Here is an 18,593-nt window from a genome sequence, read left to right on the forward strand (position 1 = left end):
CACAGGAGAAGCCACCATTGAGTTACTTTGACCCCCGCACCCAGGAAGAGGAGAGAGGCACCACAGCACATATTCAGGCATCATATCACACACCACAGGAGAAGGCCTCTTTCAGTGATTTAGGCCTTTGGACCCAGACAGAGGAGAGAGGCACCACAGCACATATTCTGGCATCATATCAGCCACCACAGGAGAAGCCACCATTGAGTTACTTTGACCCCTGCACCCAGGAAGAGGAGAGAGGCCCCACAGCACATATTCTGGCATCATATCAGCCACCACAGGAGAAGCCACCATTTAGTTACTTTGACCCCTGCAACTAGGAAGAGGAGAGAGGCACCACAGCACATATTCTGGCATCATATCAGCCACCACAGGAGAAGCCACCATTTAGTTACTTTGACCCCTTCACCCAAACAGAGGAGAGAGGTTCCACATCAGAGAATCAGGCATCATATCAACCACCACAGGAGTAGGCCACAATTTAGTTTATTTGACCCCTGCACCCAGGAAGAGGAGAGAGGCCCACACAGCACATATTCTGGCATCATATCACACACCACAGGAGAAGGCCTCTTTCAGTGATTTAGGCCTTTGGACCCAGACAGAGGAGAGAGGTCAGAGATTAGCTTCATATCCCCCAGCACAGCAGAAGACCGCTTTATTTGACTTAGGCCTCAGCACCCAGACAGAAGACAGAGGTAGCATGGCAGAGGTTATGGCTTCATGTCACCCGTTAGTTTAACCGGCCACTTTCATCTGGTTAGGCCCCGGCGCCCAGACAGAGAAGAGTTTCATTCAACTGTGGGTTTCATAAAATTTGTATCAAATAAAGAAGTGGCCCGTAGCACAACAAGACATGTTTTAGGCAGTTAATAAGGACTACTCTGCACAAGGGAGGGACAGGTCCTGTGGGATCCATGCCTGGTTCATCTTTATGAAGGTCAGCTTGTCCACGTTGGCTGTGGACAGGCGGCTGCGCTTGTCAGTAATGACGCCCCCTGCCGTGCTGAATACGCGTTCAGATAAAACGCTGGCCGCCGGGCAGGAAAGCACCTCCAAGGCATAACATGCTAACTCTGGCCACGTGGACAATTTCGAAACCCAGTAGTTGAATGGGGCCGAACCATCCGTCAGGATGTGGAGGGGTGTGCAGACATACTGTTCAACCATGTTAGTGAAATGCTGCCTCCTGCTAACACGTTCCGTATTAGGTGTCGGTGCAGATAGCTGTGGCGTGGAGACAAAACTTTTCCACATTTCTGCCATGCTAACCCTGCCCTCAGATGAGCTGGCCGTGACACAGCTGCGTTGGCGACCTCTTGCCACTCCTCTGCCTTCACCTTCCACCTGTTCCCCTGTGACATGTGGGAATGCTCTCAAGAGCGCCTCTATCAGCGTGCGCTTGTACTCGCGCATCTTACGGTCGCGCTCCAGTTCAGGAATTAAAGTGGGCACATTGTCTTTATACCGGGGATCCAGCAGGGTGGCCACCCAGTAGTCTGCACACGTTAAAACGTGGGCAACTCTGCTGTCGTTGCGCAGGCATTGGAGCATATATTCGCTCATGTGGGCCAGGCTACCCATGGGTAAGGACAAGCTGTCCTCTGTGGGAGGCGTATCGTCATCGTCCACCGTATCCCCCCAGCCACGCACCAGTGATGGGCCTGGGCTGCCACCCCGCTGTGAACTTGCGTCATCCTCGTCCCCCTCCACCTCCTCCTCCTCATCCTCCTCGTCCTCCAGTACAGTGCCTTGGCTGGCGACTTGTGAACCTGTCCTCTGCTGCTTAAACAAACCTCCCTCTGAGCCACTTCGAACAGACTGGCCCGAAAGTGTTAGAAATGAGCCCTCATCCTCCTCCTCCTCCTCCACCTGGGCCACCTCCTCTAACATCATTGCCCTAAGTGTTTTCTCAAGGAGACATAGAAGTGGTATTGTAACGCTGATAACAGTGTCATCGCCACTGGACATGTTGGTGGAGTACTCGAAACAGCGCAGCAGGGCACACAGGTCTCGCATGGAGGCCCAATCATTGGTGGTGAAGTGGTGCTGTTCGGCAGTACGACTGACGCGAGCGTGCTGCAGCTGAAACTCCACTATGGCCTGCTGCTGCTCGCACAGTCTCTCCAGCATGTGCAAGGTGGAGTTCCACCGGGTGGGCACGTCGCATATGAGGCGGTGAGCGGGAAGGCCGAAGTTCCGCTGTAGCGCAGACAGGCGAGCAGCGGCAGGATGTGAACGGCGGAAGCGCGCACAGACGGCCCGCACTTTATGCAGCAGCTCTGACATGTTGGGGTAGTGGTGAATGAAACACTGCACCACCAAGTTCAGCACATGCGCCAGGCAAGGGATGTGCGTCAAACCGGCTAGTCCCAGAGCTGCCACGAGATTTCGCCCATTATCGCATACCACCAGGCCTGGCTTGAGGCCCACCGGCAGAAACCACTCGTCGGTCTGTTGTTCAATACCCCGCCACAACTCCTTTGCGCTGTGGGGCCTGTCCCCCAAACATATGAGTTTCAGAATGGCCTGCTGACGTTTACCCCGGGCTGTGCTGAAGTTGGTGGTGAAGGTGTGTGGCTGACCGGATGAGCTGGTGGAAGCAGTGGAGGAGGAAGCCGAGTAGGAGGAGGAGGCTACAGGAGGCAGAGAATGATGCCCTGCGATCCTAGGGGGCGGAAGGACGTGCGCCAAGGAACTGTCCGCCGGGGGCCCAGCCGCCACTACATTCATCCAGTGTGCAGTTAGTGAGATATAGCGTCCCTGGCCGTGCTTACTGGTCCACGTATCTGTGGTTAGGTGGACCTTGCCACAAATGGCGTTGCGCAGTGCACACTTGATTTTATCGGACACTTGCATGTGCAGGGAAGGCACGGCTGTCTTGGAGAAGTAGTGGCGGCTGGGAACCACATACTGCGGGACAGCCATGGCCATCAGCTGTTTGAAGCTGTCTGTGTCCACCAGCCGGAATGACAGCATTTCAAAGGCCAGCAGTTTAGAAATGCTGGCGTTCAGGCCAAGGGCTCGAGGGTGACTCGGGGGGAATTTGCGCTTCCTCTCTAAGGTTTGAGATATTGAGAGCTGAACGCTGCTGTGTGATATAGTGGAGACGCTAGTTGACGGTGGCGGTGGTGGTGGTGTCGGTGGCACATCCTCTGTTTGCTGCTCGGCAGGTGGCAACATTCCTCTCGAGGCGGAAGCCGAGGCAGCAGCGGTAGAGGGAGCAGGGGGAGCCTCAGCGAGTGCCTGGTTTTTAAGGTGTGTACCCCACTGCAGTTCATGCTTTGCATGTAGATGCCTGGTCATGCAGGTTGTGCTGAGGTTCAGAACGTTAATGCCTCGCCTCAGGCTCTGATGGCAGAGCGTGCAAGTCACTCGGGTCTTGTCGGTAGGACATTGTTTAAAGAAGTGCCATGCCAGGGAACTCTTTGAAGCTGCCTTTGTGGGGCTGGGTCCCTGTTGGCGATGTCCAGTAGCAGGCGAACTCTGGGGGCGGCGGCTCGTCTGCTTTGGCCCCCTGCTCCCTCTTTGGCTTCGCTGTTGTCTCGGTCTCACCACTACCTCTTCCTCTGAACTGTGAAAGTCATCGCCACGACCTTCAGTCCATGTGGGGTCTAAGACCTCATCGTCCTCTGCATCGTCTTCCACCCAGTCTCCCTCCCTGACCTCCTCCTGTTCAGTCTGCACACTGCAAAAAGACGCGGCAGTGGGCACCTGTGTTTCGTCATCATCAGAGAGTCGGTGACTCTGCTGTGGTGGTATTCCCATGTCCTCTTCATCTGGAGACATAAGTGGTTGTGCGTCAGTGCATGGTATGTCTTCCTCCACTGGGGAAGGGCTAGGTGGACGCCCCTGGGAAACCCTGGAAGCAGAGTCTTCAAACAGAAGAAGAGACTGCTGCATAACTTGTGGCTCAGACCGTTTCCCTCATATGCTTGGGGGTGATGTGACAGACTGAAGGGCTTGGTTTTCAGGTGCCACCTGTGCGCTTTCCGCAGAAGACTGGGTGGAAGACCATGTGGTGAACGTGACAGATTCTAGTATGGGTACATATATGTTTTCCCAACCCCAGCACATTAGTTTGCTAATTCCAGATGTATGAAACGCAGGCCTAACTGTATCTAGTATATTGAACGCCAGATAAACTAACTTGGCCTTTTTTAAATAAAAAAAATTCCCTCACTGGAATACTTTCAGTCTTTTGACTGTATGGATTACAGATGGAATGACTGTTATATGTGAGTACCGCTTTCTTTGACAGATTCTAGTATGGGTACATATATGTTTTCCCAACCCCAGCACATTAGTTTGCTAATTCCAGATGTATGAAACGCAGGCCTAACTGTATCTAGTATATTGAACGCCAGATAAACTAACTTGGCCTTTTTTAAATAAAAAAAATCCCCTCACTGGAATACTTTCAGTCTTTTGACTGTATGGATTACAGATGGAATGACTGTTATATGTGAGTACCGCTTTCTTTGACAGATTCTAGTATGGGTACATATATGTTTTCCCAACCCCAGCACATTAGTTTGCTAATTCCAGATGTATGAAACGCAGGCCTAACTGTATCTAGTATATTGAACGCCAGATAAACTAACTTGGCCTTTTTTAAATAAAAAAAAAATTCCCTCACTGGAATACTTTATGGCTTTTCACTGTATGGATTACAGGTGGACTGGTATTAGTAGGGGTGACACAAGCACACCCAAGTCCCTGATGTAGGATTTCTGTGGCACAGACCACTATTACAAGTGATTAATGGACGTTGGGAGAGATTGTGCTGCAGCACTAGTCCCAAGATGGCCGCCGCCTATCAGCCCAGTAACATGTGCCACAAAATGGTCTGCACAACCTTTAAAAAAAATAGCCTTGGACTGTGCTGCTAAATCGCTATTGGTCTGAATCCCAGGTGTAGATGTCTGACTTGTTTGGAGCTTTGGAATGCACACTGTGGCAGCTTCTGCTGCAGCACTACAAGTCGCAAAATGGCGGCCGGCGGTCAGCCCAGGTACATGTGGATGGAAAAATCACTCTGGCCACTCTAAAAATAGCCAATCCCTATCAAAAAAGCAGCTCAGCTGCAGTTGTTCAGATGAATCACAGGTGGAGGAGAGAAATTTGCTTCCAGTTATTCAATTATCCCTGCCTATTCTCGCCCTAGCATCAGCTGCGTCTAACCCTGTTCTATTCACATCGGGAGTGAGCACATCCCGACGTGCGCACAAGCTTATAAGAGGCTGAGTCACATGCTGCACTTGGCCAATCACAGCCTTGCCAATAGTAGGCATGGCTGCGATGGCATCTTAGGGCAAGTAGTATGATGCATGTTGATTGGCTGCTTTGCAGCCTTTCAAAATGCGCCAAAATACATGCCGAACGACGAACCCGAACCCGAACTTTTACGAAAAAGTTCGGGTTCGGGTCCGTGTCACGAACACCCCAAAATTCGGTACGGACCCGAACTATGCTCGAACTGTTCGCTCAACACTAGTAGGGAGGAATCGAGCAACTATAGACCAGTGAGTCTGACATCAATAGTAGTCAAATTAATGGAAACCCTATTAAAGGATAGGATTGTGGAACATCTAAAATCCCATGGATTGCAAGATGAAAAACAACATGGGTTTACTTCAGGGAGATCATGTCAAACAAATCTTATAGATTTTTTTGACTGGGTGACTAAAATAATAGACGGTGGAGGTGCAGTAGACATCGCTTATCTAGATTTTAGTAAGGCTTTTGACACTGTCCCACATAGAAGACTTATCAATAAACTGAAGTCATTGAGCATGGACTCCCATATTGTTGAGTGGATTAGGCAGTGGCTGAGTGACAGACAACAGAGGGTTGTAATCAATGGAGAACATTCAAAACAAGGTCATGTTACCAGTGGGGTTCCACAGGGATCTGTACTGGGACCAATTTTGTTTAATATCTTCATAAGTGATATTGCAAAAGGCCTCGATGGTAAGGTTTGTCTTTTTTGCTGATGACACAAAGATATGTAACAGGGTTGATGTTCCTGGAGGGAAACGCCAAATGGAAAAGGATTTAGGAAAACTAGAAGAATGGTCAGAACTCTGGCAACTGAAATTTAATGTGGATAAGTGCAAGATAATGCACCTGGGGCGTAAAAACCCAAGGGCAGAATATAGAATATTTGACACAGTCCTGACCTCAGTATCTTCTGAGGAAAGGGATTTAGGAGTAATCATTTCAGAAGACTTAAAGGTGGGAAGACAATGTAATAGAGCAGCATGAAATGCCAGCAGAATGCTTGGATGTATAGGGAGAGGTATAAGCAGTAGAAAGAGTGAAGTGCTTATGCCGCTGTACAGAACACTGGTGAGACCTCACTTGGAGTATTGTGCGCAGTACTGGAGGCCATATCTCCAGAAGGATATAGATACTCTAGAGAGAGTTCAGAGAAGAGCTACTAAACTAGTACATGGATTGCAGGATAAAACTTACCAGGAAAGGTTAAAGGACCTTAATATGTATAGCTTGGAAGAAAGACGAGACAGAGGGGATATGATAGAAACTGCTAAATACATAAAGGGAATCAACTCGGTAAAGGAGGAGAGCATATTTAAAAGAAGAAAAACTACCACAAGAGGACACAGTTTTAAATTAGAGGGGCAAAGGTTTAAAAGTAATATAAGGAAGTATTACTTTACTGAGAGAGTAGTGGATGCATGGAATAGCCTTCCTGCAGAAGTGGTAGCTGCAAATACAGTGAAGGAGTTTAAGCATGCATGGGATAGGCATAAGGCCATCCTTCATATAAGATAGGGCCAGGGACTATTCATAGGATTCAGATATATTGGGCAGACTAGATGGGCCAAATGGTTCTTATCTGCCGACACATTCTATGTTTCTATGTTTCTCTTATAGCTACGCCCTTGGTGCCTAGTCCTGTCAATTAAAGTGCAGAGGGCGCAGCAATAGCAGAGAGATCAGAGCCTCTAGGTGTAATGGTAACGCCCCTGTTGCTCCTAGAGGTTCATCTGCACATGTTAAAACATCACTTTTCTCAGCAATGTGGGGACATATCAACAGGTCTGCCAGTGTCATAGGTACAAATCTGCTGACAGATGCCCTTTAAACATGAATTTCCAGGCACAATTTAAAATTAATATCCAATCACAGTTTGTCTTTGGCACAGTGGGGAGGAGGAGTGGATTGAGAATTTGATAAATAAGCATTGCCCCTGAATGATTCTCCCTTTTCTTGCTTTAGAGATATTGCTGAGAATTCATCAGTCGCTTGTTTATATCTAAAGACAACCAGATGTAAAGTGTCACAAAATTTCATAGACTCACCTACGTAATATAACCCAGATCTTCTCTTCATTTCATCTTCCAAGTGTTTGATTAATTCTTTACTGTATTTCCTGAGAAGTGTATATGCCGTATACTTCCCAGTGTCCTCCCAGTGACTGATGATATCACACAGAGCTTCCATCTTCTCCCGGGATGTTTTCTTTTCCATCACATCATTGTACTGTTCCTCAGTCAGTAGATCATGGTCTCGGAGATCACGTAGAACTGGATCTACATCTGTTATCTTTCTAATAAGATCTAATCGGTGCCAGCTTATAAAGTTTACCCTGTCTGTACAGAGAGGGAAGAAATGAAGAAAGACAGGATCATTAGATGTATGGGATGTTTTTCATGTTTTATACTATATTTCCCCGTAGGAATTTTTATTGTTTTATTTATTTATTTTGTTCGTACTGGTTTAGCCAGGGGTAAAGTAAACTCTACCCCTCCACTGCACCCACGCTGCACCCCCACTGCCAGTGTTGTAGATTTCCAATGTCAATGTCAGAAAATCCAGAGAAAATGTATATTTCGCAGAATTTTTCTTAAGGTCTGGCCTTAGATTTTAAACTTTCCAAAGCAAAGTGTAGAATCTGTTGCAAAATTTGGGAAAAGTTCCATGACAAAACCCACATTCAGACGTTGCTGCAAATTTCTGGGGTTTGCCCTCAGCTTGTCCCTATGGAAAGGAATGAGTCAATCTCCTGGTGTCCACATATATACAGTATATACTCACAAATACAACATAGAGCACATACACAGCATACACACACATACATATAGCATATACACACACATGCGTGACTCAGTGATTAGCACTGGTGCCTTGTAGCGCTGGGGTCCTAGGTTTAAATCTGACCAAGAACAACATCTGCATTGAGTTTGTATGTTCTCCCCGTGTTTGTATGGGTTTTCTACCACACTCCAAAGAGATACAGTACTAATAGGGAAAGTAGATTGTGAGCTTCACTGGGGACAGGGGGTGATGATAATTAGAGATGAGAAATTTTTTGAAAAATTTGTTTAGCCTGTTTGCCGAATATATTTGGGGTCCGAATATATTTGGGGTGAATTTAGTTAAAAAAACTTCTATTTCCCGGCTGCAGAGAACCTTTATAGTGGTGTAGAACACTGTGCCTTGCAGTAATACGGAGTCTGCTGTGGTAGTGAAATAAAACTGTGAGTCAGTATTACATGCAGGTGACAGGAGTCGCTCTTAGAATTACTGCACACTTCACTTATTTGGGCAGTCACGGGGCCAAAACTGACCAAATAACTCAAGTATGAACTCAGCCTTACAGGCCAATGTTAGTACCAAGAAGCGCACTCCTTTTACACCATCGTCAGCTGATTCCACATAGATGTCTACAGAACTTTTTCTATTAAACACTTATACAAGTAGAGCCCCCCCGGCAGAGTGGAGAGGGAGTCAGCAATAAGTTTGTGTTGACATCACTGATTATTTTGCCCTTCCTCTGATTCGTCAAAACGATAATCCCCAAAAAACGGATCCTGTGGAGAATCCGCCTTCCCTCGGTCAGCATTTGCTCAATAATCCATCAGTATTGCTAAAGCCAAAATAAACAGGAGTGGATACAAAGCAATATTTTCATGTCTTCTGTGTTTTGTACCCACTCCTGCTTTTAGCTACCAAATCACAAGACATTATTGAACAAACAGGACATTAACACACATAAAATAAAATGGATTGACGACCAGTGTCGTGGCGACCACGACGGTAATGCATATTGATCAAGAAATGTATGGGGTTATGGCTGATAACTGGAGGACAGTCCAGCAAACAAGCCAACTCCAGCTCATTCCGTGACGAGCTGGGTTGCTGATAAGTAGATTTAATAGTGTCTGAAAAAATGTGAGTAAAGACATTGGAATAAATTGTTCACTTCCTCCAATGTGACGTCGTCCTTTGATTTATGAATATCCTTCCATAAAGTCTTGAAGTCCTCTGCGTGGATGGCATAAGAGATGTCCATGCAAGGTTCGACGGGCACAGAGAAAACACGCTCTGTGGCCGACACTGATCCAGACACGTCATACCCAGTCCACATCGCTGCTAGCCACGTAAGGTCCTGAGAACTGATCACCAGCTTACTGAAACAACAGTCAAAGTTTCTTTGGAACCACGTCCCTATGATGGCCGTGAGCGCCTCTATGCAGGAAGAAAGGGAGTGAAGTAAATGTCTCTGGTAACACCGGCAATAGATCTTGCTCTGTGTACGTCCCGCAGAACCAACTTGTCCACACAATCCAGTCCTCTGTGCTTGCCTTGGTGAGTGGAGGCTTGAATGAAATCTGTATGAGCACAGCCAGTGGAGCTCTGTCCTTTCCTTTGAGTCCAGGTAAACCGGAAAATTTGGCTTTTAGGTTCAGCTCTGAGCCCTCTTCAATGGCAAGCCCCGTCTGCTTCTCAGCAGCTATGTGGGCAGACAGGTGCTTGGAATACTCTTTCAGTCTGGTGTATGAGAAATTATACATCAGTGTCACGCTGTGCAGAGTCCATTGTTTTTGAAGGAGCAAAGCAGCCTGTGCCAGATCAAGAGTTTCCTCCAAGGGGGTGCACTGCGGGATTATTCTTTTAGAAAGCTTCTCAATGCAGACAGTCGACTTGCAGAGGTCAAACTTCCAGGAAGATACCTTGAGCTATAAAAATTACTGCTCCTTCGTGCCGATGACCTACTTCTGGGGGTTAAGATGTTTGCGTATCCTTGCAATAAATGATGTTCCCGTTCACTGACTGTAAACAGAGATCTTAACAAACAAATGTACCAAACTCTGCTGCCATCTTTCTAGGTGCCATATCTTCAGTCCCATGAAAAGCCAGATTTACCAGGATCTGTTCCAGAACATGAAGCAGTGGAATGACGTTGTTTATCCCGTAGTCCTGGCGACTGACAAATAACGTGGACTCCTCAAAGGGCCTGAGCAAATGGCAGGTGTCACGCATGATCTGCCACTGGCTGACATCGAAGTTACACAGGGGAGTAATCCTGTCTGCTTGGATCATCAGGAAGTCGTTTATTGCCTTTCTATGTTTGTACAGTCTGTCCAACATATGGAGGGTGGAGTTCCAATGGTTGGAAATGTCCCATATCAGCTTATGTTGGAGGATGCAGTTCTGCCACTGCAGCTCAAGGAGGTTGTGGTTTGTGGTGTATGAGTGACTAAAGTGCATGCAAAGTATCCCAGCCATTTTTAGGATGTCTTGCAGATGGGTGGAAGACTTCAGGAACTGCTTGACAACCAGATTGAACACGTGTTCCATGCAGGGCGCATGGCTGAGCTCTCCTTGACGCAGCGCTGTATTGTTCTTCCCATTGTCGGTCACCATGGTTCCTATTTTGAGTTGTCGCGTAGAAAGCCAGGATTTGATTTCTTGATGAAGGACACGGAGCATTTCCTCCCCTATGTGAATTTGTTTGCCCAGGCAAACCAGGTGCAGAACAGCATAAAAGTGATGAGAGGGGTCACACATGGCTTGCATACACTACATGCCTCCAACATAATTCTTGGATTTCTACATGAAAATAATGTATTTGGTGTAAATCACGACAGGGGCATAGTTTGAGACATTGACTTTACAAGAGATAAAGAGCAGCAGAGTTTGCTTTGAAATTAAAAATTTCACCACTGCGTAATTCGGCCCATACAGCAAAAGTAGGTGTACAATCACCTATCAATTTCCCCCCCCAAAAAACCTGTTTCACATAAAAAATTTCACCACTACGTAATTCGTCCCATATAGCAAAAGGTGTACAATCACCTATCAATTTTCCCCCCAAAAAAACCTGTTTCACATAAAAAATTTCACCACTACGTAATTCGTCCCATATAGCAAAAGGTGTACAATCACCCATCAATTTTTCTGAAAAAAAACATGTTTGAAATAAAAAATTTCACCACTACATAATTCGGCCCATACAGCAAAAGGATGTGTACAATCACCCATCAATTTTACCGAAAAAAGCCTGTTTGACATAAAAAATTTCCCCACAACCTAATTCAGTCCATACAGCAAAAGGAGGTGTACAATCACAGACAAATTATCTAAAAAAAAGCCTGTTTTACATAAAAAATATGTAATTTGGCCCATATAGCAAAAGGAGGTGTACAATCACCCATCAATTTTCCAGAAAAAAGGCTGTTTGACATAAAAAATTTCACCATTATGTAGATCGGCCCATACAGCAAAAGGAGGTGATTAATCACTCATCAATTTTACCCCCCAAAAAAGTTTAAAAATTTCACCACCACCTAATTCGGTCCATATAGCAAAAGGTAATATACATAGTAACATAGTAACATAGTACATAAGGCCGAAAAAAGAAATTTGTCCATCCAGTTCGGCCTGTTATCCTGCAAGTTGATCCAGAGGAAGGCAAAAAACCCTGTGAGGTAGAAGCCAATTTTCTCCACTTTAGGGGAATAAAAAATTTCTTCCCGACTCCAATCAGAATAACTCCCTGGATCAACGACCCCTCTCTAGTAGCTATAGCCTGTAATATTATTACACTCCAGAAATACATCCAGGCCCCTCTTGAATTCCTTTATTGTACTCACCATCACCACCTCCTCAGGCAGAGAGTTCCATAGTCTCACTGCTCTTACTGTAAAGAATCCTCTTCTATGTTTGTGTACAAACCTTCTTTCCTCCAGACGCAGAGGATGTCCCCTCGTCACAGTCACAGTCCTGGGGATAAATAGATGATGGGATAGATCTCTGTACTGACCCCTGATATATTTATACATAGTGATTAGATCTCCCCTCAGTTGTCTTTTTTCTAACGTGAATAACCCTAATTTTGTTAATCTTTCAGGGTACTGTAGTTGCCCCATTCCAGTTATTACTTTAGTTGCCCTCCTCTGGACCCTCTCCAGCTCTGCTATGTCTGCCTTGTTTACAGGAGCCCAGAACTGTACACAGTACTCCATGTGTGGTCTGACCAGTGATTTGTAAAGTAGTAGGAATATGTTCTCATCACGGGCATCTATGCCCCTTTTGATGCAACCCATTATCTTATTGGCCTTGGCAGCAGCTGCCTGACGCTGGTTTCTACAGCTTAGTTTGCTGTTTATTAAAATTCCTAGATCCTTTTCCATGTCAGTGTTACCGAGTGTTTTACCATTTAGTATGTACGGGTGACTTGCATTATTCCTTCCCATGTGCATAACTTTACATTTCTCAGTGTTAAACCTCATCTGCCACTTATCTGCCCAAGCCTCCAATCTGTACGTATTCCAGGTACCCCTTGCTCAAATAAATATCAACCAATATCACTCCAACTATTGGGTGGTTTTTGCGCCACGGGACACCTTTTCTTTTATTTGAACCACAAGCCTCCAATCTATCCAGATCCCTCTGTAGTAGTATACTGTCCTCTTCAGTGTAAATTACTTTACACAGTTTAGTGTCATCTGCGAAAATTGATACTTTACTATGCAAGCCTTCTACAAGATCATTAATAAATATATTGAAGAGAATAGGGCCCAATACTGACCCCTGAGGTACCCTACTAGTGACAGTGACCCAATCTGAGTGTGTACCGTTAATAACCACCCTCTGTTTTCTATCATTGAGCCAGTTACTTACCCACATACAGATGTTTTCTCCCAGTCCGAGCATTCTCATTTTATATACTAACCTTTTATGCGGTACAGTGTCAAATGCTTTGGAGAAGTCCAGATATACGACATCCATTGATTCGCCGCTGTCAAGTCTAGAACTTACCTCCTCATAGAAACTGATTAAATTAGTCTGACATGACCGATCCCTCACAAAGCCATGCTGATATGGCGTTATTTGCTTATTTCCGTTGAGATGCTCTAATATAGCATCTCTCAGAAAACCTTCAAACAGTTTACCCACAACAGATGTTAAACTTACCGGCCTATAGTTTCCAGGCTCTGTTTTTGGCCCCTTTTTGAATATTGGCACCACATATGCCACGCGCCAATCCTGTGGGACATTCCCTGTCAGTATAGAGTCTGCAAATATCAGAAATAAGGGTCTGGCTATGACATTACTTAATTCCTTTAGGATACGGGGGTATATACAATCACCCATCAATAAGTCATACTCTATTCTGTGTTTTTTTTTTTGTATGGACCGAATTAGGTGGTGGTGAATTTTTTTTATGTCAAACAGGCTTTTTTCGGGAAAATTGATGGGTTTTTGTACATCACCTTTTGCTTTATGGACCGAATTTGGTAGTTGTGAAATTTTCTATGTGAAACAGGCTTTTTTTGTGAAAATTGATGGGTGATTGTACACCTCCTTTTGTTGTATGGGCTAAATTACGTAGTGGTGACTTTTATAATTTCAAGCATGTTTTTTTCAAGAAAACTGATGAGTTATTGTACACCTATTGCCGTATGGGCCGAATTACGTAGTAGTGAAATTTGTTATGTGAAACAGGCTTTTCTGGGGAAAATTAATGGGTGACTGTACACTTCATTTTGCTGTATGGACCGAATTACCTAGTGGTGAATTTGTTTCTATGAAACAGGCTTTTTTTTAGGAAATTTCATGGGTGATTATAGACCTCCTTTTGCTAGATGGACCGAATTACGTCATCCTGAGTCCTGCAGTAAACATTATGAAGACGCTGATGACAACACACCAGCAGACTTTGCCTTTACCATCTATTCACAATTAAATCAAACAGCTTTAGTAAGTTGAAAATATTCATGTGATTTTATCTACTCCGTCTGCATTCGATCTCCACAGCACACAAGACATGACAGGAGAGCCTTTACTTTGGAGTCCAAGTCCAGTTTCTTAAGATCATGAGTTCCATTCAGAATTAAGCGTAACATTTTTGCTCCCTGTGCAAAGCCATAATAAAAGAACTCCGTAAGCATACACAATTGGAGGAAGCTGAAGCTGGTTGCCCCAATTTTATTTCAGGAGCAGTAAACAGCGGTGAAGCAAATAATTTTTTTCTGTGAAACAGGCTTTTTTAGGGAAAATTGATGGATTGATTGTACACCTCCTTTTGCTGTATGGGCCGATCTTAATGTATAAGAGTAAATAGTGCACCACACTAATATGCAACTGACAATACAAGGCAAACCCTCACACTGATGTTAAAAAATCATATTTTAGCCAATATATTCCTGTCAGGAAGAAATCTAAGCCCTCTCACCCTGCCAAGGTATCTCAGTGTAGCGCAGGACTCTCCGCTATCCTACCTATAGTGTGTGGACACTGTCCGATAGGTGCCAAGGTCCGACTCACAGCCAAACTCCCACATACCTCCAAAGTAAGATCACTAATACAATGGGAGTAGGCTGCAAGCCCCACCTATAGCAGGCCATGTGACACAGGCTACCAGGTGCACTAGAATGTTACCAACGATAAGCATCCGCACATTCAACACATATCAAGAAAAATCACAGAATAGAGTGGCCTTAATGCGAGGAAATGCTCAAACCCCAAATACTGTAGCGTATTTATAACCGGGGGAGCAGATCATCCCCAGCAAAAATGCATACAATGGAGGATGCCGGCAGCGGACCACATGTTCCACAAAAACATCCTACACAAGATGAAAAAATGTGTGGATGAATATATAAGAGTAAATAGATCACTGCAAATGGTGCACCACACTAATATGCAACTGAAAAATATCTGGGACATACTGTGTACTTTTTCCGTAGACGGTGTCCGCTGCGGACAGTGACATTAGCTGCGCCATATCTCCAGTGTAAAGTGTGCGCATCCAAAAATATCAGTGACATCCAGTGTACTTTTTCTGTAGACGGTGTCCGCTGTGGACAGTGACATTAGCTGTGCCACATCTCCTGTGAAAAGTGTAAGTATCCAAAAAATATCTGTGACATCCATTGTACTTTATCCATAGACGGTGTCCGCTGCAGACAGTGACATTAGCTGTGCCACATCTCCAGTGTAAAATGTGCGCATCCCAAAAAATATCTGACATCCAGTGTACTTTTTCCGTAGATGGTGTCTGCTGCGGACAGTGACATTACCAGCGCCACATCTGCCGTGTAACGTGTGCGCTAAAAAAATGTATCTGTGACATCCAATATTATTTTTTAATAGATGGTGTCCGCCTCTGACAGTGACATTACCAGTGCAACATCTCCAGTGTAACGTGTGTGCATCTAGTTCTAGTTTGAGTGACGAGAGCCACAGCTCAGTCTGGTTTCTTATCCCCTGCCATAGCTTTGCGGCGGTGTGCTGCTTGTCCCCTAAGCATATCAGCTTCAGCATGGCTTATTGCCACTTTTCCACTGCAGTGCTACACTGCTTCCAGCTACCGGCTGAAGGCTGACTGGTGCTGCACGTGGATAATTTGGAGGTGGAAGTGGAGGAGGAGGCGAAGTGGCGGTTGGAGCCACTAAAGTTGGTTCTGGCAGAAACCATGATCGACATAGGGACCGCAATCCTTGGCGTCGGTAGCACCTGTGCCATCTCAGGGTATGACTCTCTTCTGGCTTCCAGAACGTTCACCCAGTGTTCCATCAGGGAAATGTAGCATTCCTGACCGAATGCATTTGTCCATGTGTCCGTGGTTAAGTGGACCTTCCCAGTAACTGCATTGGTCAGGGCACGTGTGATGTTACAGGACACATGTTGGTGTAAGGCGGCACGGCACAACTTGAAAAATGGTGGTGGCTGGGGACTGCGTAACGCGGGACGGCCGACGACATCAGGCTGCGGAAGGCCTCAGTGTCCATAAGCCTAAATGGCAACATTTCCAGGGCCAGTAATTTGGAAAGTTGCACATTTAGTGCTATGGCCTGTGGGTTGGTGGCTGGGTATTTGCTCTTGCGTTAAAATCTCTGGGTAAAGGACATTTGTACGCTGCACTGGGACACGGAAGTGGATGTGGTCGCTGATGGTACTTTCGAAGGTCCAGGTGCAGGGCGGGAGGCATCCGGGCAGAGGATTGGCGAGCACGTAACACAGGGAAAGAGGAGGCAGTGGTGTGACCCGCAGACACAGATTGTGGACCCAGGCATTTGTTCCACTTATTACGGTGCTTGGATTTCATGTGGCGGATCATGCTTGTGGTGCTGAGGTTGCTAGTGTTCACGCCCAGGCTCATTTTGGTATGGCACAGGTTAGAAACTACTATTCTTTTGTCGTCCGCACTTTCCTCAAAAAAGCGCCATATAGGGGAGTACCTACCCCTTGGCATGGGATATTTACACAAGGGGGTGCTCCTTGGAACAATTGCGGGCCTGTTTGGTGTGGCCCGCCTTCTCCCTTTTGCCACCCCACTGCCTCTTCCAGCCTGCTGCGGTGCAGCAGATCTCTCCGCCTCTGTATTGCTGTTCTCGCTTGGTTTTCCACCTTCCCAGGTTGGGTCAGTGACTTCATCGTCCACCACCTCCTCTTCCACTTCCTCACTCTGTTCATCCTCCTGACTTGTTGACCTAACCACAACCTTAGTGATTAACAACTGTGTCTCATCCTCTTCATCAACATCTTGAGACAGTAATTGCGGTTGACGCATTGGTAACTGTGTCTCATCATCATCCACCTCATTAAACAGTAATTGCCGTTCCCCACCATCATCTTCTTGTGACTGTGGATGCTCAAGAATTTGGGAATCAGGGCACAAGATCTGTCTCTCTTCAAGCATGCTTGTCGAGAGGGCCAAATTAAGGAATGGTGCTGAAAAGAGCTCCTCGGAATATCCGAGTGTGGGATCACTTGTTTTCCCAGACTCTCCATGGTGGGAGGAAAGAGGATCAGGGTGAGGATTGTGTTGACCAGACTCATGGCTACTGAGACTGGACTTGGTGGAAGACAGGGTGGTGCTTAACCGACTGGAAGCATTATCTGCTGCAATCCAACTGACCACCTGGTCGCACTGATCTGACTTTAAGAGTGGTGTCCTGTGCCACCCTGCAAACTGGGATGTGAAGTTAGGTATTGTGGATGATTGTTTTTCTTGTACTCTGGCAGCAGGCACAGTTTCACGGCCTCTGCGTGCACCATCAGCATCACGGCCACTGCCCCGTCCCTTACTGCTCGCCTTCTTCATATTAAATGTTAAATATGATTAAAAGTCTGTCACACGTACAGTAGTGTAGGATTTGGAAGTGTATGCAGAAACAAATTTAAAAAGGTATTTGTGATGTGGAAATGTCACACAGAAGATATCCTGCAGATAATGTCAATGCTGTCACCAGCGGCTAATAAAAAATTTCAGGGAATGTCACAGGTATTTGGGATGAGGAAACGTTATACAGGAGAGTTACCACCAGCAGATGTGGCGCAGCTAATGTCACTGTCCGCAGCAGACACCGTCTACGGAAAAAGGACACTGTATGTCACAGATATTTTTTGGATGTGCACACTTTACCCAGGAGATGTGGCGCAGCTAATGGGTGCCCAATTATTGCACACTATTTAGCGCAGGTTGCGCTAAAAATATATCTTGCTGCCACACACATAACAATCGTCCTTAAAAGAACTTTTGGGTCTCTGAAAGTATTTCTAATAAAATATTTGTATATCACTCCCTACATGTCCATTCCTTAGTACAGCTCTCCCTGACTAAGACTGAGCCGAACATGCGTCATCGGGTGCTATATAGCACCCAATGACACGTTCCGGCCAGCCAATCACTGTAATGCCAGTAACCAACATTGCTCCAGCATTACAGTGAGGGCAGTACCCACCCGCACGTTTTTTGGCTGCGTAGCAGCCAAGAAAAGTTGCGGGAGGAGACTAGTGCATTGCGCTCGAGCACATGCGTTATTCAGCCGAATACCGCCATGTGCAGAGCATGCTCGATCAACACTAGTCTGGATTAGTATCGGCCACGGAGCTTGTTTTCTCTGTGCCCGTCAAACCTCGCATGGACATTTCTTATGCCATCCACGCAGAGGACTTCAAGACTTTATGGAATGATATTCATAAATCAAAGTCCAAGGTCACGTTCAGGAAGTGGACAATTTATTCCAATGTCTTTACTTGCATTTCTTCAGACACTTTAGAATCCACTTATCAGCAACCCAGGTCGTCACGGAATGAGATGGAGTTGGCTTGTTTGCTGGACTGTCCTCCAGTTATCAGCCATACCTTCGTCCATTTCTTGATCAATATGCATGACCATCGTGGTCACCCTGACACTGGTCGTCAATCCATTCTTTGTTTTTTCAGTTTGTCTTTTAAATCTTGTGGTTTTGCCTCTTCTGTGTTGTATTATATGTGTGTTAATATCCTGTTTGTTAAATAAATGTTGTTTTTTTTCTCCCCCATTC

General features: G+C 45.8%; 1 protein-coding gene across 1 annotated transcript in view; it reads right to left on the reverse strand.

Moving 5' to 3' along the window:
- LOC120989776 overlaps positions 1-18,593 on the reverse strand; it is a 69,589-nt gene that overhangs the window by 24,687 nt on the left and 26,309 nt on the right. Inside the window, exon 4 of the mRNA XM_040418098.1 lies at positions 7,332-7,622. Coding sequence (XP_040274032.1) covers positions 7,332-7,622 — 291 coding nt within the window. The remainder of the gene's footprint in view (positions 1-7,331; positions 7,623-18,593) is intronic.

Source organism: Bufo bufo, chromosome 1 (genome assembly GCF_905171765.1).
Source record: "Bufo bufo chromosome 1, aBufBuf1.1, whole genome shotgun sequence".
NCBI classification, from domain to species: domain Eukaryota; kingdom Metazoa; phylum Chordata; class Amphibia; order Anura; family Bufonidae; genus Bufo; species Bufo bufo.